Raw genomic sequence first — 21,373 nt, 5'->3', positions numbered from 1 at the left:
TTTATTTTGGATGCAATTAATTGCGATTAATTATTTGACAGCAGTACATTTAGAAATCTAGTACTTTCTTTTACTCTCAAGTAATTCAACATTTTACTTGTACAAGAAAGAACTACATTTTTAATGTTCTTAAGTATTAAAGGTAAAAAAAACTTTTATTTATGAAATGCAGTGCAGTAAAAATAAGACATGCTTTAATGTAGTGAAGGGGTGAGTTTGTAAAATCACTCAGTAAAAACGATGAGTAATTGTTTTAAGTGTCTTTAGTTTGTTTTTCGTAAATCTTGAAACTAATTGTATCGCTGCAGGACACTCTTGTGAAAGAGATTTAATCTCAGAGAGTCTTCTTCTGGTTAAATAAATAATAATAATAAAAAGTCAAAGTTTTCCAAAGAAAAACACTGATAAAGCACAGATAGCCTACTTTTTAAATTGACTTGAGTAAAGTAAAAATACTCCACTACTTCACTACAATAATTCTATTGGTCTGACAAGGGTTTATAATGCAGTTTCAAGAAAAAAAAATAATATTTGAGACTCAAAAGGTTTCGTAAACTGGAAAATACGCAGTTGCATGTTATACAGTGTGTGAGTGATGATGGATGAAGGTAAAGGATGATGCATGTGCTTGTGAACTTCAACACTCTTTCAGTGCTTTCTCTGTCACATCAGTCCATGATGAACACACACAGCTGACGGACAGAAATACTCCTGGGGCTCCAGCCATGTTCTCCTGACTGTGTGCTGTTTGACGACAGCTCTATTTTTAGCTCTGCTGTGGATGAGAAGGTGAGCTCTGGAGACCGCAGTCCCTGCCTGAGCCCAAGCAGAGAGTAGTCTGTGTCGGCATGACCCTGGAAAATATGGATCCTGTAGAAGTGTTTGCAGCCGGAGAGAAAGGCCGTGGCCTCCGAGTCACCAAAGAGATGTCAGCCGGAGAAGTTGTGTTTGCTGAGGCCAGCTTCGCTGCGGTCGTGTTCGACAGGTGAGATCGGTGACTTACCTGCTCAGGAATGGCTTTCTCTGTGAGGGAAGTAACTAAGATCAATGTTGTGCATCTCAATGAAGTCTTAAACTTGCTTTGGGACACTTAGATGGTGAATTTGTTGTATAAAAGGATATGTCACTTAATTAGAGAGAGATGCTGTTGGATAACTTGCCATTTTCCAAACACACTACCAGTCAAAAGTTTTTAAACTTTTTTTTTTTTTTTTTAAAGAAGTCTCTTCTGCTCACCAAGCCTGCATTTATTTGATCCAAAGTGCTGCAAAAAACAGTAAAATTGTGAAATATTTTTACTATATAAAATAGCTGTTTTCTATTAGAATATATTAAAATGTAATTTATTCCTGTGATTATAAAGCTTGAGTTTTCAGCATCATTACTGCAGTCTTCAGTGTCACATGATCCTTATATTCTGATATGCTGCTTAATTATTATCAGTTATTATTTGTGATCAGTTATTAATAATGGTTTTTAGAGAAAGTCACGATAAAAACAGTCCGTATTCTGCACCATTTAAGTCTTAGACGATACCAGAGCATTGTCCCTCATAAAAAATCTTTAAAATGATATACTATTTGCCATATACACCAAGACTAATTATAATGTAAAGAAGCATGCCATTTATGGTGTTGTGGACTGGGTTTGGTGGGCCACTCTGTGCCAAAAAGTCCAGGGCCACTTTCTGGTCCCAGTCCGCCCCTGGAGACGAGCACAGCGTGTGTGTGTTTGGTTAAATATCTCTCTCTTCTGATGGTTTGTGCTGTGCAGGCTTGGTGAGCAGAAGAGGCGTCTTTAAAAAACATTACATTTATGCATTTAGCAGACGCTTTTATCCAAAGCGACTTACATTGCATTCAAGTTAGAGTTTTTACATTTTATCAGCTCACATTAAAAATCTTACTGTTCAAAAACTGGCAGTGTATTTGTCCTGTAATAAGAGTAAACCACCCTGTTTTTGGTTGTTTTACTCTTTGGGGAGTTTTGGTGCACCTTTGTACATTTTGGGTGATAATTTGAACATTTAAATAAGTACCGGTATGGACCCCTTAGGTACAAAGGTGCACCTTTTGAAAAGGTCCTGCCCCCGTGACAGCTTTTGTACCTTTTTTTCTGAGAGTGTGGCAACACCACATGAATTTATCTGCATGCACAAAATAATCATTTGGTCTTGTCACAAACACAACAGTGCTCGTGTTCGATTAATATTATGTTGAAGATCCAGGCAGATGAGTTTTCTATACATGCTCCTTCACCAATCTATATTTGGAATTGGTGTTGAAATGATGGAAAGTGTCTGTTAGATGGAGAACAGAGTTCAGTACATATTCTGCAGGTTACGCTCCAGCTATGTGAGAGCTCAGAACACTGAGCGTCTGATTCAGGATCAGCTGAGCTAACAAAAGGGGCTTTTACACAGTAAATATTATAGATTGAAGGGTTTCCTACATTATTCCTCTCCAGGAGTTGCTCATGAGAATGATTAAAGTCTGTCTTCTGTTGTTTTGGAGAGATTGATTGTGCACAGAGTCACCAGAATAACCGAAGGCTATATTTGGATGCACTACAATCATATACTGTAAAGACATTCATAATTAATCAGTATAGTTAATTAATGCTGATCAGCTGCATTGCCATGTTTCTCCTCATTGGCTTAGCTTTTTATTTCTTAGCATTGCTTTTGAAATGCAAAGCCTCTTAGTCTGTTAGATACACATTTAGTTTTTGTTTTAGTTTTTCCCAGGGGAATTTCAGATGGTGTTATGTTTAGATTCATATGTAGTTGTTGTGTACGTGTGGATGTTAAATGCTGTGAGAGCTTCCACTCTCATGTGACAAGATCACAGTTTCACCTCCATAAAAAGTCAAGAGCCACAGCAGAAAACAGCACAGAGTACTCAACGCTTTCAGCTTCTGTGAACACAAACACGCTTCCATGAGCCAATATACAGACCACAACAAACTTCAGCTTCTGCAAACATCTGCTTACTGTACGCTGACTTTATAAAGAGGTGCATTCGATGGCATCAGTGCTCAGTAATGTCATCTGAAAATAGATCATTATGTAAATCACATGAAGCAATGTTTCTAAGCGTGCAAGCTGACACCAGAAGACTGTGAGGACACCTTTATAATTAAAGCAAAGTTCAAATATCTAAACTGGTGTAATGGATATGAATCGCCACAACTGGTTTGTTAACACATTTGTACATACAGTTTGTTCCTTAATCAAGTTAATAATGAAAATGTCACAAAAAAAAGACTGTTAAGCACATTAAATGTAACCCATTTTAAGAGAGATAAATCTATCATGAGTCAAGCATCCAGATGGTTTTTTATTTGATCCTTTGGGAAGAGATTTGAGTTTAATGTTGCCCATATAAAGAATATTTATATAAAGATCCTTGTGAGAGTTATCTGCCGGTCTGATTCACATGTGGATGAGCAGGGTGGGATCACAAAAACATACAGAGCTTTTCTGATTTATTGAATGTATATATGTTTTATTTTTGTATGTAAACCCAGAATACCTGCTGTTCTGTCATTGCCATGAAAGTTTAGGTTAGTGACCTTTAATTTGAACATTATGTTGGCCAGGGTTTATCCATCAGACCAGGGGTATGGAGAATTCATGAGGCTGGAGCCTTTCCTGGGTCATAGGCAGGACAAGCCCCTGGACAGATGGCCAGTCCATCACACATATTCATATTCATACTTCCTTACAGTCTTTAAACCAATATTAAAAATCGCAATAATATTTCACAATAGTACTGTTTTTTCTGTATTTTTTATTTTTTTTGGCCTTGATGACCATAAGAGACTGTGTTAAAAAAAAAAAAACATTAAAAATCTTACTGATCTCAAACTTTTGATCAGCAGTGTATCCCATCCACACCTGCTTGCATTCACAAAAACTGCATTAAATGCAATTGGTGGTCACAGAGAACAGTCCTGGTATGAAAATAGGGCAATTCTCAATAAGAAGGATGCTACTAAAACAGGTGTGTGTCTGTGTCTGTGTGCGTGCGTGCGTGTGTGTGCGTGTCTGTGTGTCTGTGCGTGCGTGTCTGTGTGTGTCTGTGTCTGTGTGTGTGTTGTCTGTCAGTCTCTCTCTGCAGGTGTGTCACAGCTGTTTCCGCCGGCAGGTGACCCCTCACCGCTGCGCTCAGTGCCAGTTTGCGCACTACTGTGACCGCACGTGTCAGCGCGCCGCGTGGAACGAGCACAAGCAGGAGTGTTCTGCCATTAAAAACATAGGAAAAGCTCCCAATGAGAACGTGCGGTGAGTCACGTGATCTCAGACTGACCTTTAACATGTAACATGTTGTTAAGTAATGTGATGATGCTGAAACAATGTAGCGCTTTAGTGCTTGTGTTCAATTGTCATATCTCAGCCTGTGAGCTCGCAGATACGCTAATTTATTTATTTAATTACGTAGTTTCATTGCTGGAAATTGAACCAGCTCCAGTCCAGTGTAAGGCTAAAATCAGCCTAATTTGTATTTAACATGACAACAATTTAATAGAAACTTTGTAAGTAACTAATCATAAAGCTTACATTTCCTCAGTTATTCAAAAAGCAGCTACATTAAACGGCCAAAGATCATTTAGATGACCAAAGAACATCATCACTGACTTCAGTCTAGCGTGAGTTTATGCAGTTTAAAAACACTCCGATATAATCAGTGAAGCTATCTACACTGTATGATGAATACATCTCTTATAGTTACATCTGCACTTCGTTGTTTATGATGAGAGAATTCGAGCTGAATTCAGTGCATTGAACAACAAAACTCCGGTGCTTCAGCGATGACTCATCTGAACGCCTCTGATTGGCCGTTGCGTTTATAAACTCAACAAAACCGTCTGTGATTGGTTATAAAGCGCAACACTGTAAAAACACGGAAAAATTAATAAATCCTAATGGAACATAAACACACAACAACAACAACAAAATAATAATAGGTTTAATGGTTAAAAGTTGTAATGTTTGTAATGGTATTTGTAGTGGAAACCATTAGAATTTGTGATGGTTCAATAGTTTTTTTCTGCAGGGTATCATCGATACACAATACTATTGTCTATCGGCACACTATATTAGAGTTTGTAGTGATAAATAGTGTTGGTACTTGTGGCTTCAACCCCATCTTATCCAAAGAAAACAAACCCTGAAGTGTTCAATGTGGTGGCGTTGCAGTCTGGTCGCTCGGATCCTGTGGCGTATTCAGAAGGACACAGGCCTGGTCTCCGACACTCAGCTCACCTCCCTCGACCTCCTGGAGGATCATCTGTCCAAAATATCCCCCGAAGACCTGAAAGAGCTCAAAGTGGATGTGCAACACTTCTACAATTACTGGCCTAAAAAGAGCAAACCCGTCGGAGAGGACTACGTGGCGCATCTCTTTGGTGTGGTAGGCGCTGATTCATCCGAATGCATGCTTCCATGCTACAGGTGTGCGGTATATGTGACCCTGGATCACAAAAAAATCAGAAGGGTCCATTTTTAGAAATCTGAGAGCTGAGTAAATAATCTTTCCATTGATGTATGGTTTGTTATGATAGGACAATATTTGTCTGAGATACAACTATTTGAAAATCTGGAATCTGAGGGAGCAAAAAAATCTAAATATTGAGAAAATCTCCTTTAAAGTTGTTCAAATGAAGTTCTTAGCAATGCATATTATAAGTTTTGATATATTTATAATAGTAAATTTACTAAATATCTTCATGAACATGATCTTAATATCCTAATGATTTTTGGCATAAAAGAGAAATGTATAATTATGATCCATACAATGTATTGTTGGCTATTGCTACAAATATACCCGTGTTACTCATGACTGCGTCTGTGCTGCAGGGACAGATATATCATCTGCGATAATATCATAATTGTTGTTTTAATGATGTGTGATTTGACATTATTGAGTATATTGCAAAAACCAAAGCTAAACACGTCTACAGAGAGCACACATTCATTACACGATGAAGTCTAGTACTGCGCTTTTACAGCGTGTTCTTTCACTGCATGATTCAGTCTATTAAAATACAGTTAGAATGATCACCATTCAAGATATGGGGGCAGAAAGTGTATATATTTATATAATTTTCATATAGTTAATATCACACAAAGAGAGACGTTGTCTCTAAAATTCAGCATGAATACAAATGTGATATTGTTTTTATACAACAGTTCAACAAACAAGAAGTTAGTAAGACTTATGTTTTAGACGCCATATTTCACCAACAAAAATAATTCCAAACACAGAAACATGACAGTGTTTCGTTCCTGAATGAATCAAACATTTAAATGATTCAGTTAACAGTGACTTGCTGCCATTCTGACGATTTTAATTTGACATTTAAAGTATCTTTTTATTTTTAAAATAATTTCAAATATCAGTATTCAGCGTTTTATGTTTAAAATATCAAAACATTATTTATGCATTTCTAATCGCAGGTTAAATGCATTCATGTCCTGCATTAAACAGTGAGTAAATGCATCTAAAGCCCTTCAGATGCAGCTTCTGTGTTTAACTGATACTGATTTCATTTGCTTGGTAACAGCCCAAATGACTTATCATTCTAATTGACTGATTAAATGTAAGAATTTGACTCAAAAGGTGATGCACACGTTTAGAAAATGCTCAGAAAGTTAAAAATCAATTCTTAAACTTATTGGAATAGATTAATTCCTATCACTGCTGTGAACTGACCACCACACAGAATATGAAGAATATCAACATATTTACACGGTAGTCCTTTAGATATCAGCATAAAACATTGCTTAATTGTCATTATCGATAAAACCCCAGAAAATATGGAGATATCATTTTTAGTGAGTATGGCACACCCCTATCCCTGGCCTGCTCTGCTGAGCTCAGATGAGAAAGACGTTTCTCTCGTTCTCAGATTAACTGTAATGGCTTCACGCTGAGCGATCAGAGGGGTCTGCAGGCCGTGGGCGTGGGTCTCTTTCCTAACCTGTGTCTGGTCAATCACGACTGCTGGCCCAACTGCACCGTCATCCTCAATCCTGGCAAGTGAGTGGATCTCTCAGAAATCAGGCAGAAGCTGGAGTAAGTGTGAATCCAGTCCTAACTGTCCGGTGTGTGTTTCTCTCTTGCAGTCAGACAGCTCTGGACGCTTCATTGCACTCAAAGAGAAGGTGGGTCGGTGTGACACTAACATTCACTCTAGGCTTCATATTTTTTGACATATTTTTGATTTGATTTGTCATGGAGTTCCATGTGAGCAGCAACAATAGCTTTTTAGGGTTATTAGTGTTTTACTAACACAAGCAGTGCATCGTAGATGTATTTTTGTGTTCTCTCTGTGACTCTGGGAACGAGGCAGGATCGAGCTGAGGGCTCTGGGGAAGATCTCTGAAGGAGAAGAGCTGACCATCAGCTACGTGGACTTCCTCAACGTCTCCAAAGACCGCCAGCAGCTGCTCAAGAAGCAGTATTACTTCGACTGCAAGTGTGAGCACTGCTCCAGCGGCATCAAAGATGAGCTGATGACGGCCGTCAGAGACAGCGATGGACACAAGGTTCACATCAGATCTGTGCTACAGTGAAATATACAGAGACAGTATACTGAGACCGCTTGGATTCTCTAAAGCGGTTTGCACAGGGTGTTTGGTGTTTGTTTGGAGATGAAAGAGCACGTCTGTGTGGCAGGGAATGATCATACAGTCCTGCTAGAGTGTTTGAGAGACTTTAGAGGCCTGATCGCCTCAGATCCTCAGGTTACTTTGGAAATATAATAGCTTACAGATTACAAATTACTCTACTTAAAATGCAATAAGTAGTGTAACTATTTCAATTACTTCATTAAATTAAACTGATTGCATTTGATTACTTTTCTAAAATTCTAATGATTGAATTCTAAACTTTGAATGATGTTTTAACTGTTATCGAAATATCGAGAAAATCTCCTTTAAAGTTGTTCAAATGAAGTTCTTAGCAATGCATATTACTAATCAAAAATGAAGTTTTGATATATTTACGGTAGGAAATTTACAAATGATCTTCATGGAACATGATCTTAATATCCTAATGATTTTTGGCATAAAAGAGAAATGTATAATTTTGATCCATACAATGTATTGTTGATTATTGCTACAGATATACCTGTGCTACTCATGACTGCTTTTGTGCTGCAGGGACACATATAATGACACATTTTTCTCAGTTACTGTAACAGATTACAGTTACACTTATTTTGTAATTAAATGATGTAATTCCGTTTCCTGTAACTAGTTAGTCCCCTACACTGGTAGTGACAGTAGTAAGGTTTGTCTGTATTAATTTATTTGTATTGTGTTTGTATTTACACTGAAGTGTGTCTGTCTGCAGCCGTCTGCTGATGCGGTGAAGGCCGTGACAGATTTCAGTCGTCAGGCTCTGGTGAAGATCGAAGAGGCTCGTACTGAAGGAAACTTCCAGGAGGTGAGTCTAACAACACCATCCTGATTTCACACAGATCTAAGAGCTGAAACGCTGGTGTTTTATTGCTTACTAGAAATAAAAGAGGATCTAAACAGCTTTTCCATTCGTCAGCGATGAGCTTTACACTGTCTTCACCAAAGCTGAAGTGAGATGAAAAGTATTATACTTTGGGCCAAATAAAAAAAAGAAAATGTGAAGCCAAATTAAGCATTTTATCCCTCAAATTATATTTATAATTTATTAATAATGAATAATTAATATTAATAAAAAATAGATTTTATATATATATATATATATATATATATATATATATATATATATATATATATATATATTAGCTCTATAAAGACTTTTATAGATATTTATTTAAAACTATTTTCTTTATACATAAGCCAAAATGTTACTTGATACATTTTTTTTTTGCTTTTTACAATTTAATTTCACCATAAACAATCGGCTATAATATAATTTCCACTTTAGATAAAGCAAATTAAAAATGTTTTTTTATTTAGTGTTTAATTTAGCTTACTATAAATTTACAGTAACTTTGAACAACTTTGATGTTGTTTATTGTGATTTCTTTGTAAAGTATACATAATATATTGTGTTATGTACTAACAAAGAGTAAATAAAGATACACACATGCAGCAAAGAACTAATAGAACTTTTTCTTTTTTAACAAAAAATAATTTGTGCGGTCAGGAAATCAGTTTGTGTTCTGCACATCAACACACAAGCAAAAGTAGGCTACTGTTTTAAAAAATTGCTTCTTTTTTTCTATGCGGAGTGTTGTTTGTTTTTAGACACTTAATTTCCAGCGATATCCTCGACTTGATTGCACAGATTCTGTTTAAACTGAACTGAGCTGGATGATAACATCACTGGATCAACGATGAACTGACTTTAGCTGAAAATCTGTCTCTCTTGTCCTTTTGCATTATTACACACTATTTTCCTATTTAATACTGTAAAGCTGCTTTGACACAATCTGTACTGTTAAAAGCGCTAGATAAATAAAACGGGTTAGACCATGACTAAACCATGACTAAAGTTAAACTATTCGATTCAAGAAAACAGAATGACCTGGTCGTGCCACGGCTCGGTTGAGATCAGAATCAGAAAGAGTTTTATTTCCAAGTGTGCTTCAATGAATTTGTTTTAGTGACAGAAGCTTCAGTGCACAGACAGGATGACAAGTGACAAGACACAGATAACAAATAAACAAGTGATGAAAAATAAATGTGTGAAAACAATACACAATATATTGCTGTGATTAACAGCTGGTTTGGTGCTGTAGGTGGTGAAGCTCTGCCGTGAGTGTTTGGAGAAGCAGGATCCCGTGTTTGGAGACACAAACCTGCATCTGCTGCACATCCTCAGCATCGCCAGCGAGGTTCTGTCCTTCATGCATCAGTTCAGCGAAGCCGCGGGTTATGCACAGCGAGTGCTGGATGGATACACGTGAGTCAGTCCCTGATCTGCTGGGAACAGGGCTGGATTTATGCAGAAGCATCCTATATGATCACTCATCCAGGGGCCCAAATGCAAAGAGAAGAGATCGATGCACTGAGAAAAGATCCAGGCAGACAAAGACTTTCCGTAAAATTAGATTTTATTCAAATCAATTATCATAAGTCACCAAACACCAATGACTTGTATAGACACTATAAGGACAAAAGTGTTGGGACACCCCCTTCTTTAGAACAGAGAAAGGCACTAACACAACTGTGCCACACTGTCATGTTAGAATAGAAAAGGGTTCTGTCCAAACTGTTGCTATAACATTAGAAGCACACAATTCCCTAGAATATCATTATATGCTTAAACATTAAGATTTATACTCATAGAAATTACTGAAGTAGTCAAACATGTTCATTAGAAGGGGGTGCGAATACTTTTGGCAATATAGTGTATGTCACGGTAAGAGGAAAATCCCTGATTGTAACGCACCTTAATGCCAGAGATTGTGAAACCAGTGTCTGACTCTGTTCCCTCTCAGGAAGCTCTATCAGCCCAATAACGCTCAGCTGGGTATGGCCATCATGAGAGCGGGCGTCACACACTGGCACGCCGGCAGGATCGAGACCGCTCACTCGCTGGTCTGCCGCGCTTACGCCATCCTCATCATCACACACGGAGCTCATCACCCCATCACCAAAGACCTGGAGGTACTGCACCATCATCATCATCATCATCATCATCAGTTAGAACGAGACTGAACATCAGCACAGTGTGCTAATTATCAAAAACTCATTGAGCTTTATGAGACCTATACAAATTAAAACTGTAAGAGAAACTCATTTATCATGTCACTTCATTATGATGTCAGAAAGATCACAGTAATGTGACATAACAAGGCTGAAGAATCTTATCAAAAATATTACATTTTAGAATAAAGAAATATTGTGAGAACCATTTGGAGGACAAATACAGAATAAAATTATACTTTAAACCAATAACAAAATAATTTGTTACATCTAAACTTTAGTTTTTTCTCAAATTATATATATTGGTTAAATATCACTCTAAAAATGCTAGGTTTCTTCAAACCAAATTTGGGTCAAATATGGACTGTTGGGTTACATTTGTACATTAAATGTTTAACCCAACTGTTGGATTAGTCCATATTTGACTCAAAGTTGGGTTGAAAAAACCTAGCATTTTTAGAGTAGTATTTTATTCTCAAAGACAAAAACATTAAAAGTAAAAAAGATTGTTTATTATAAGGCCATTTACTACTATCCATATAATTTTTTAAGACACAAGCCAAAATATTACTTAATTAACGTCAATATATTTAATATTAGCTTAATATAAGCTTTTTACAACAACTTCCAGCATCAACAAAAGCTAAATTAACAATATAACGAAAGATGAATTTTTACATAAGGTAAAACTAAAAACATTTTTTGAGTCAATGTTAATTTAGTTTACTTGCTATAGATTAAGACAACTTCAGAAGACCTTAACGCTTGTGATGTCTTTTTAAAATATGTATATAAAAAACCAGCAGAAACAGTGAAAGCAGGATGTTTACATTTGAATAAAAGCAAAGTGTAGGTAGAGTTTGAACCCAATTTACAATTGTACAGCTGTAATGATGATGAATGAGATATTCCAATGAAAGCCTTGTTTTAAGGCAAAGCATCACAGGTGAAGAAGGTAAAACTTATAGAAAGCTTTTAGAACTTGTAGAACAAACACAGTTTTAGGAGTAAAATATTGCATAAATCAGCGTGAGTGAAATATGAACAAACCTTCAGAATATATAGAGGAATAAAACTGTTCAATTTGGTGTTTGTAAGAGAAAAAACTCTTGAAAGAAATCTACAAACACAAATAGATAAAGTGCAATCAAATAAACCGTTAAATGTGTATTTTGCATGTTTTCTCTTCACTAGTCTGAAAGAAGAGACATTTAACGTGAAGCATGTGAGCATTTTATCTGATCCTGACAGCATGTGAATGTACTTTGGGCCAAAAAAATAAAAATAATAATAATTTGTTAACAATGTTAATCCAAAACCAGCATTTTTCTCTCAAAGTATATTTATGATTTGGAGTAATAATTTAATCATAATCAAAAATGTTTTCAAACAATACATTCATACAAAGTAAAAAGATTTAATATTTGATCTTTTATTTAAGATTTACTATAAAGGCTCCATATTTAATCAATGAAGGTACTTTATACATAAGCCAAAATGTTACTTAATATAACATTTTTTGTCTTTTTACAACTTAATTTGACCATAAACGATCATCTCTAGCGTCTAATGTGATCCTGGCAGCATGTGAATGTGTGTTTCAGGCGATGCGGAGGCAGACGGAGATGGAGCTGCGCTTGTTCAAGCAGAACGAGTCGGTCTATCGCAGCATGAGGGAGGCTGTGCTCAGCGACAAGCCCCTGATGATGGCTGGAGAACAAATCAAAGCTGCTTCATGAAGCGGAGATCATCAAGCGAGAGTCTGCAGTGTAATAAAGAAGCTTTGAGCAGATCCTGTGTGCTGTTGTGAGTGAATGTGTGTGAGTCTGGTCAGGAGATGCGTCTGCTGAGACGCTTGTAGACGATGCCTTCGAAGGTGAGGATCTGAAACGACACGGGATTGAGCATCAGGTGTCTGCAGAGATGAAGATGATGATGATGATGATGATGGTGTTCAGTCTTACATTAATGATGGTGTCTCCAGTCAGCTCCGTCACAGACTCGATCCCCTTCACACACACCGTCAGCTTATTCCCGTCCATGTGAACCACACTCTAACACACACACACACACACACACACACACACACACACACACACACACACGTGTACGTTTGTTTCTGTGAATTGTAGGGACTTTCCATTGACTTCTATCACTTATATACTGAGCAAACAATATTTTCTATCCACTAACCCTAAATAACCCACAGTGTCAAAAATGTCAGGTTTTACTATCCTTGTGGAGACATTTGGTCCCCTCAGTGTAGCATAAACAACTACACACACACACACACACAGGCTCACACACACAGGCTCACACACACACACACACACACACACACACACAGACACTCACACTCACACACACACACACACACACACACACTCACACACAGGCTCACACACACACAGACACTCACACACACACACACACACTCACACTCACACACACACACACACACACACACACAGGCTCACACACACACACTCACACACACACACACACACACACACACACTCTCACACACACACACTCACACACACACACACACACAGGCTCACACACACACACACACACACACACAGACACTCACACACACACACACACACACACACACTCACACACACAGACACTCACACACACACACACACTCACACACACTCACACACACACAGGCTCACACACACACACACACTCACACACACACACACACACACAGACACTCACACACACACACTCACACACACACTCACACACACACACAGACACTCACACACACACACACACACACACTCACACACACACACACACACACACACACACACAGACACTCACACACACACAGACACACACACACTCACACTCACATATGTATAAACACACACACACAGCTTTAATATCTCATCAATCATAGAAAAATCATCATATTTCACATAAAACATTTAATTTTGATTATACTATAAAATGATACTTATTTTTAGCATTTTCTGAACATCATTTCCCCCTAAACTCACATTACGTTTATTCATTTTATCAGATGCTTTTATACAAAGCAACTTACAAATAAGGAACAAGCAATTCCTCATAAATAATAAACACAAGCCTTTTTTTTACATTTCCATAATTCAAATAAATGAACAAATAAGCAGAATGATTGTCTTAAAATATTTTGTTTATTACATATTATATTATAGTGATTGGGTTAGTTTTTTTTCACTTTACAGTAATAAGAAATTGGTAGGAATGTGCTTAATTATAAACATCATAATGTCATAATGCAAAGTATTTTTAATTTAATTTATATAATTTTTATTAATAATTTGAATTAGTTTTTTGCTTGTTTTCATTTTAATTTTATTTAAAGTTGTAATATTTTTGAGTAAATTCTTTTTTTGTAATATGCCTGTATAGTTCTTTATTTTTCTTTATTTTTCTTCTGTTTAGGTTTTAGTTATTTTAGTAAATCAAGTTACACTAAAATAAATCTCTCAAACTAGTTAAAGTTCAGTTAAAGTTACTTTAAGTAAAAAAAAATACAATGTTTTTTATTGTTTTAGATTTTGTAACAAAATATGATCTATTTACTTACTATAATAGCCATGATATATACAGAGACAGAGAGAATTTATGCTTTTTAATTAATGCTAACTCATTAATTCAGCATGGGCTAATTAAAGTGATCTAAAGTGGCAGTACAAATATTTATAATGCTACAAAAGGATCCTGAAGTTAAGCAGCACATGATTTTTTCTTTTGCCATCGAGGGTCAGAATGTGAATGATATTACACCGCAGTGGACGGATCTTACTTTAGCTTTCTCTCCGGTGAAGGTCTCCAGCTCACACTCTTCTCCCACAGTAAACGAGTACAGGACCACTTTAGTTCCCGCCGTCACCGTCACTTTAAAGTCCTTCCCGTCCTGATGGATCTCTGAGATGCTCTTGATGTCTTTGCCTTTCTCGATCTCATCATCCGGCAGCCCTGCAGCACAAATACATCAAACTGATCACAGCAGTGTGTAATGATGGAAATGTGACCCTTCAGCACAAAAGCAGTCATCAGTAACACAGGTATATCTGTAGCAATAGCCAACAATACATTGTATGGATCAAAATTATACATTTCTCTTTAATGACAAAAATCATTAGGATATTAAGATCATGTTCCATGAAGATATTTTGTACATTTCCTACCGTAAATATATCAAAACTTCATTTTTGATTAGTAATATGCATTGCTAAGAACTTCATTTGAACAACTTTAAAGGAGATTTTCTCAATATTTAGATTTTTTTGCTCCCTCAGATTCCAGATTTTCAAATAGTTGTATCTCAGACAAATATTGTCCTATCATAACAAACCATACATCAATGGAAAGATTATTTATTCAAAACAATTGACTGGTTTTGTGCTCCAGGTTCACAGATGTGTGTTTTCTCTCACCAACAGCCTTCATGAAGGCCTGGAAGTTCTCGTGAGACTCCAGCTGGTATTTCCCACTGAAATCCATCAGCAGCTGCAGAAACACATCAGCATCAGTATTCACTCACACACTAATTTATCTGACATACAGAATATCTACAGTTTGAGGACAGACTGTGAATCTCACCGTCGGGTTCTTCAGATCCGGTCCAGAATGCCGTGTTGGGCTTCGACAGGCTGTTTTCACTGCATTTGTGCTCAATGAGGGTTTGTTTCATCAGACTTTAAACCTCAACGCACAATAAGATTATACAAAGACAGATTATGATTAAACCGCTGAGAAAAAGCTTAGTTTGGAACATATGTCCAAAGGTCATGCTGAAATAAGACATTTCCGTCAGCTGATCTTCACATGATTCTCAGATAATGATCCTCATCGCTTCAGGAAACTGGACACTGGTGTGTCCTTCATCTCTGTTTTAGCAGGATCTTTTAAACACCTTACATGAACAAATCACTGCGAGCAGCTGATATGAGTTTCTTCTCATGTTGGTTCAGACAACAACATTTCACCAATAAAACAGACAGCTAAAACCAACAGAACCATCCTAAACTTCATAAATGGTTCATCTTTGCAGTATTACAGACTATGCCATTCATAATCTAAAATAAAATAGTAAAAATTCAGTCATTACACTTTTTGATATTTTGTACCTGTATGTGATCTTTTACCAGGTGTTGTTTAATATAGTTTGTGATTCATTGTATCAAGTAGTTCTTTAGTTTTTGTTTTGCTTTGTTTATTTGTTTTTCAATTTGGATTTGTTGGGATTGTGTTAAGTTTGTGTTTACTGTTTTGTATGTCATCCAGGCAATATATAGAATATATAATCCTCTCCTGTAATCACAAACGGCTGTGATTGGCTCTGGGTAAAGGAACGGCTGTCACGTGACAGCTTCATCCAAAAACCGCTTCGGAAGAATATTACTCACAATCCGGAAAAATGACACCGATGTGACTTTAACAACGATTCAGTTGAGAATACACGAGGAAAATTAAAAATAGCATAATTATTATTTAGACCAAATACGTCCGGTTCACTAAGCCCCGCGTGACTGAGTTCACAAATAAAGATACAAGTATATTTAGGAAGAATATTAAACATGGCACAATTATATTTAAATACAACTTCAGTCCTTGCTTGGAGATTTTAAAATGGGGTTTGCATTTAATATATTTACATTTATGGACAATGTTAGTCGCTTCTATCCGATTACTCCACATAAACTAAATGAACTACAAGATGAACTACAAGATGAACTACAAGTCCCAGGAGCACTGATCCGTGTCCTCCGTGACCCCCGCGGGACTCAGTAGAGCTCTGCGGGCTCAGAGTGCAACAGCTCCGGCTGAGGAGAGTCCAGTCTGCCGCAGGTATCGATCAGCTTATTCTGCTTCATCTATAGCATAATATCAACATTAATCAAAAGACACGAGTGAAAAGATGTGATTAAGCGTCATCTTTAACAAATAAAACACTGCAAACATCTGCAGTACATGAAAAAAGTACATTTTTAGACCTTTGATCTCCACTTGAGAAAATGATTGATTGATCTGTTTGTTTGGTTCGATTTACAGGAGAAATGCTGCATGTACTGTACATAATATCAAACTTATAACTTCTGAAGGCAACACGGCACACAAGATAAGTTTAAAAAAGAATAAATAGTGAAATTAATGAATGTATATTTATAGACAGGAAGTGTTATGAAGTAGAAAAACAGCAGTAATAAACTAGACAGAATGCATGTCAGTCATTAATGAGATTCACCCACACGGGATGCATTTCAGTGCAGGTTTAAGGAATAGTTCACACACAAATGACACATTGCTGAATATCTACTCAGCCTGAGGTGATCCCAGATAAGAGTGTGTTTCTTCATCAGGTTTGTAGAAATGTGTCTCTGCATCAGTGTCTCAGCAATGGATGCTCTGCAGTGAATGGGTGCCGTCAGAATGAGAGTCCAAACAGCTGATAAATACATCACAATAATCCACACCACTCCAGTCCATCAGTTAACATCTGGAGCTGAAACAAATCCAGCATTAAGATGCTTTTAACTCAAATAATCCATAATAACTCTTCCTCCAGTGAAAAAGTGTTCTGGTCTGAATCAGGAGAGAAATCTGCACAGATCAAGCAGCGTTTACAAGACAAAACAGCTCTAAACTAATATGTGGCTGGATTTTGATGAGAGAGACGACAGGAGATGCACTTTTTCACTGGAGGAAGAGTTATTATGGATTATGGACTCATATTTGAGTTAAAAAGGTCTTAATGCTGGATTTGTTTCAGCTCCAGATGTTAACTGATGGACTGGAGTGGTGTGGATTATTGTGATGTTTTTATCAGCTGTTTGGACTCTCATTCTGACGGCACCCATTCACTGCAGAGCATCCATTGATGCAATGCTACATTTCTCCAAATCTGATGACCACAGAAACTCATCTACATTTTGAGGATGAGGACATCTCCAGTAAATGTTGGTTCTGTGGTTCCTGTAGGATGCGTTACAGCAGCACGCGAGCGGGCGTTCAGGGCCGCAGCTTCAGAGACGTTCTGTTCTCTGGATACGCTGCAGACGGAGGTATGTTCATGCCAGAGACCCTCCCATCGCTGTCGGCTGAAACGCTGTGCTCCTGGAGCCGTCTGTCCTACCAGCAGCTGCTGTGTGAGATCTGCAGCCTCTACATCTCCGAGCTCGAGATACCACGACATGATCTGGAGCGTGAGTGCTGGGGAAACTCACTTTTAAAAGTGATGCATTACAATATTGCATTACTCCCTAAAAAGTAACTAATTACGTTACTTTTTGTGGAAAGTAATGTGTCACGTTACTTTTGAGTTACTTTTAAAATCTGGGCTGGGTTTGCTGTTTAATATAAAAAGTAGTGCTGGGCAACGATTAATCACCATCCAAAATAAACGTTTTTGTGTACATAATATATGTGTGTGTAGTGTGTATGTTTATTATGTATATATAAATACACACACATGCATGTAAACTTTTATTTTGGATGTGATTACTTGTCACCTAGCACTTATAAAAAGTTATTTTTTTACAAATTTAAAAGGCCTTTCACAACAAAAGTGAAATGAACAGTGCTGGGAAGGTTACTTTGGAAATGTAATTGGTTACAGATAACAAGTTACACCATTAAAAAAGTAATAAGTAGTGTAACTATTTATAGCATATTTCAATTAAGTTATTAATGTAATGTTACTGATTACACTTGATTACGTTTTGATTACTTTTCTAAAATAATAATCATGTTGAAGCATGTAAAGCAGGCAGGGCTACTCTTACAGTAGAACTCAACACTGATTACTGTTAGATTTACAGAATCATTCTTCACTTGAATTAAGATTATATTAATTTAATTTAAAGCACAGCCACCACAGAATCAGACTTTAGCAGCTCTTTTTTCTGAGATCGTTCTGAGGTTAAATACAGATTAAAAATCATAACAAGAAATAGTTTAGTAGTTATGATACTGTTTTTGAAATCAAATCTTTGCACAGTTATGTCAGGAAACACTGATATGTAACAACGCCTTGGAAAAAACAGTTAATCTTAAAAAATAAAGCATATGCATAAACACAAATAGGAAATTAAACAGTTATTGGATAAGCATGTGTCCTAAACTCCTGAAACATTGGTGTCTCATATTCTAGAGCAGTCTCTGCAGGTTATGAAAGAAATTAATTAAATCTGTATGTGCATGTGTGTGAAAACAATATTCAGATATAACCCTGTCTGTAATCATTAACATTTTCATAAGTAACTAATTAACACATTTTTTATCAGTAACTGTAACTGATTAACAATCACATTTATTTTGTAATTAAATTACGTAATTTAGTTACATGCAGCTAGTTACTTCCCAACACTGGATATGAATACGCCTCAGGCTGAAGGAAAAGACAAAGAAACTGCATGAAGAATATGACACAGAAGAATAAAGTTCAGCACTATTCAGCAATAACTAAAATCAAACACAAATTAGTCATTTATGATTATTAGTACGGTTGAATTGGATCATGGAAGGTCAGCATTTAATTATTGCAGGTTTGTATAATATTCTGAGTTTGTATTTGACTGTTTTTATTGATTCTGAGGAACACTGAATGTGTTTTAGTGCAGGTGAGATGAGTAAATACATGTTGATATTTAGTCTAGAACTACAGTAAGATCATGTAGATATTTAGTCTAGAACTACAGTAAGTAGATATTTAGTCTGGAACTACAGTAAGATCATGTAGATATTTAGTCTAGAACTACAGTAAGATCATGTTGATATTTAGTCTAGAACTACAGTAAGATCATGTTGATATTTAGTCTAGAACTACAGTAAGATCATGTAGATATTTAGTCTAGATCTACAGTAAGATCATGTAGATATTTAGTCTAGAACTACAGTAAGATCATGTAGATATTTAGTCTAGAACTACAGTAAGATCATGTTGATATTTAGTCTAGAACTACAGTAAGATCATGTAGATATTTAGTCTAGAACTACAGTAAGATCATGTTGATATTTAGTCTAGAACTACAGTAAGATCATGTAGATATTTAGTCTAGAACTACAGTAAGATCATGTAGATATTTAGTCTAGAACTACAGTAAGATCATGTAGATATTTAGTCTAGAACTACAGTAAGATCATGTTGATATTTAGTCTAGAACTACAGTAAGATCATGTTGATATTTAGTCTAGAACTACAGTAAGATCATGTAGATATTTAGTCTAGAACTACAGTAAGATCATGTTGCTATTTAGTCTAGAACTACAGTAAGATCATGTTGCTATTTAGTCTAGAACTACAGTAAGATCATGATGATATTTAGTCTAGAACTACAGTAAGATCATGTTGATATTTAGTCTAGAACTACAGTAAGATCATGTAGATATTTAGTCTAGAACTACAGTAAGATCATGTTGCTATTTAGTCTAGAACTACAGTAAGATCATGTTGCTATTTAGTCTAGAACTACAGTAAGATCATGATGATATTTAGTCTAGAACTACAGTAAGATCATGTTGATATTTAGTCTAGAACTACAGTAAGATCATGTAGATATTTAGTCTAGAACTACAGTAAGATCATGTAGATATTTAGTCCAGAACTACAGTAAGATCATGTAGATATTTAGTCCAGAACTACAGTAAGATCATGTTCACACACAACACTCTGCACTTACTCCTGATTTCTCTCAACACCAGAGCTGTCACTCAATACATCAGAAACACAGGAACTGGAGTTACTTGTTTGAAAAAGTAACTCAGATATTTCCTTCTAAAGTAAGAAGTAGTGTTACTTCACTAGTTACTTTAAAAAGTAATCTGATTATGTAACTCGCGTTACTTGTAGCACTGGAACAAACACTCAGAGACCTCCTGCTGTCTGTGTCTCTCTGTAGAGCTCATTAAACAAGCGCTGTCTAGCTTCTCCATTCCTGAAGCTGTGAGACTGGTTCAGCTGAAGGACTCGCTGTCCATCCTGGAACTGTTTCATGGAGAAACGCTGGCCTTTAAGGATCTGGCCATGTCCTGCACCGCTCAGTTCCTGCAGTACTTTCTGCGCAAAGACGGCATACGGGCCACAATACTAGTAGGTATGAAGAGTCGTCCGTCTCAGATCTGCTCTGACGTCTCGTGTCCTGTGATGGAGATTCAGATCTGATGTTGTTTCAGGAACGTCGGGTGACACGGGCGGCTCGGCCATCAGAAGTGTGTTGGGTGTCAGTGAGGTGGACATAGTGGTGGTCTTTCCCCGCGGACGCGTCACCCGAGTACAGGAACGACAGATGACCACCAGCATAGCAGACAACATCCATGTGTTTGCAGGTGAAGACTAACAGTAGCCTTTTTTTAAAGAGAACTGACACTTTTATCCAGCAAGGACACATGAAATTGATCTAATGATTGATATAATGTAACAAAATATTTCTATTTCAAATAAATGCTGTTCTTTTGAACTTTCTATTCATCTGTGAATCCTGATCAAATAAAATGCATCACAGTTTCCACAAAAATATCGTGCAGCACAACTGTTTTCAACATTGATAATAATCAGAAATGTTTGTTGATCAGTAAATCAGTATATTATTATGATTTCTGAAGATCATGTGACACTGAAGACTGGAGTAATGATGCTGAAAATACAGCTGCAGATCACAGAAATACATTACATTTTACTTGATATTCACATATAAAACAGCTGTTTGA

The 21,373-nt window shown here is 36.6% G+C and overlaps 3 protein-coding genes across 5 annotated transcripts in view; 2 read left to right on the top strand and 1 right to left on the bottom strand.

Annotated features, from left to right (window-relative positions):
- The first annotated feature begins 670 nt into the window (after positions 1–670).
- On the top strand, positions 671–12,451 carry smyd1a (SET and MYND domain containing 1a). 2 transcript variants are annotated; one of them, XM_079419181.1, is made up of 10 exons: positions 671–985; positions 4,109–4,285; positions 5,201–5,414; positions 6,913–7,043; positions 7,130–7,168; positions 7,357–7,552; positions 8,361–8,453; positions 9,751–9,914; positions 10,453–10,621; positions 12,265–12,451. In XM_079419181.1, the coding sequence occupies exons 1-10, from the start codon at positions 849–851 to the stop codon at positions 12,397–12,399; spliced, it is 1,455 nt and encodes a 484-aa protein (XP_079275307.1). In that variant the 5' UTR covers positions 671–848; the 3' UTR covers positions 12,400–12,451. The 2 variants fall into 2 exon arrangements, with proteins under 2 accessions (XP_079275307.1, XP_079275308.1); XM_079419182.1 differs by having other exon boundaries at positions 12,245–12,451.
- On the bottom strand, positions 11,153–15,394 carry LOC306871341 (fatty acid binding protein 1-A, liver). The gene is made up of 5 exons (XM_079419183.1): positions 15,269–15,394; positions 15,103–15,175; positions 14,469–14,641; positions 12,625–12,714; positions 11,153–12,544 (listed from the first exon to the last, which is right to left on the bottom strand). Exons 2-5 carry the CDS (start codon positions 15,167–15,169, stop codon positions 12,491–12,493), a joined length of 384 nt encoding a protein of 127 aa, XP_079275309.1. The 5' UTR covers positions 15,170–15,175; positions 15,269–15,394; the 3' UTR covers positions 11,153–12,490.
- A 1,031-nt stretch (positions 15,395–16,425) lies between these two features.
- thnsl2 (threonine synthase-like 2) overlaps positions 16,426–21,373 on the top strand; it is a 10,416-nt gene continuing 5,468 nt past the window's right edge. Inside the window, exons 1-4 of one of the 2 annotated variants that reach the window (XM_079418230.1) lie at positions 16,426–16,516; positions 17,648–17,871; positions 20,566–20,760; positions 20,840–20,992. In XM_079418230.1, the coding sequence (XP_079274356.1) occupies positions 17,649–17,871; positions 20,566–20,760; positions 20,840–20,992 (571 nt within the window). In that variant the 5' untranslated portion in view covers positions 16,426–16,516; position 17,648. Of the gene's footprint in view, positions 16,517–16,720; positions 17,872–20,565; positions 20,761–20,839; positions 20,993–21,373 lie in introns of both variants that reach the window. The other variant, XM_079418231.1, reaches the window with a different exon arrangement.

The sequence above is a fragment of the Barbus barbus genome (assembly GCF_936440315.1).
Source record: "Barbus barbus genome assembly, chromosome: 6".
NCBI lineage: Eukaryota > Metazoa > Chordata > Actinopteri > Cypriniformes > Cyprinidae > Barbus > Barbus barbus.
Note: the sequence above shows the minus strand (reverse complement) of the source record. Positions and strands in the feature narration are given on the sequence as shown.

Coding starts and splice junctions, on each gene's coding strand:
- LOC306871341 (XM_079419183.1), bottom strand. CDS start 15,169: ATGGATTTCAGTGGGAAATACCAGCTGGAGTCTCACGAGAACTTCCAG. Junction 14,642..15,102: donor GGCCTTCATGAAGGCTGTTG/GTGAGAGAAAAC, acceptor TTTGTGCTGCAG/GGCTGCCGGATGATGAGATC. Junction 12,545..12,624: donor CTGGAGACACCATCATTAAT/GTAAGACTGAAC, acceptor GTGTCGTTTCAG/ATCCTCACCTTCGAAGGCAT.
- smyd1a (XM_079419181.1), top strand. CDS start 849: ATGACCCTGGAAAATATGGATCCTGTAGAAGTGTTTGCAGCCGGAGAG. Junction 7,044..7,129: donor GTCATCCTCAATCCTGGCAA/GTGAGTGGATCT, acceptor TCTCTCTTGCAG/TCAGACAGCTCTGGACGCTT. Junction 7,553..8,360: donor GAGACAGCGATGGACACAAG/GTTCACATCAGA, acceptor GTCTGTCTGCAG/CCGTCTGCTGATGCGGTGAA.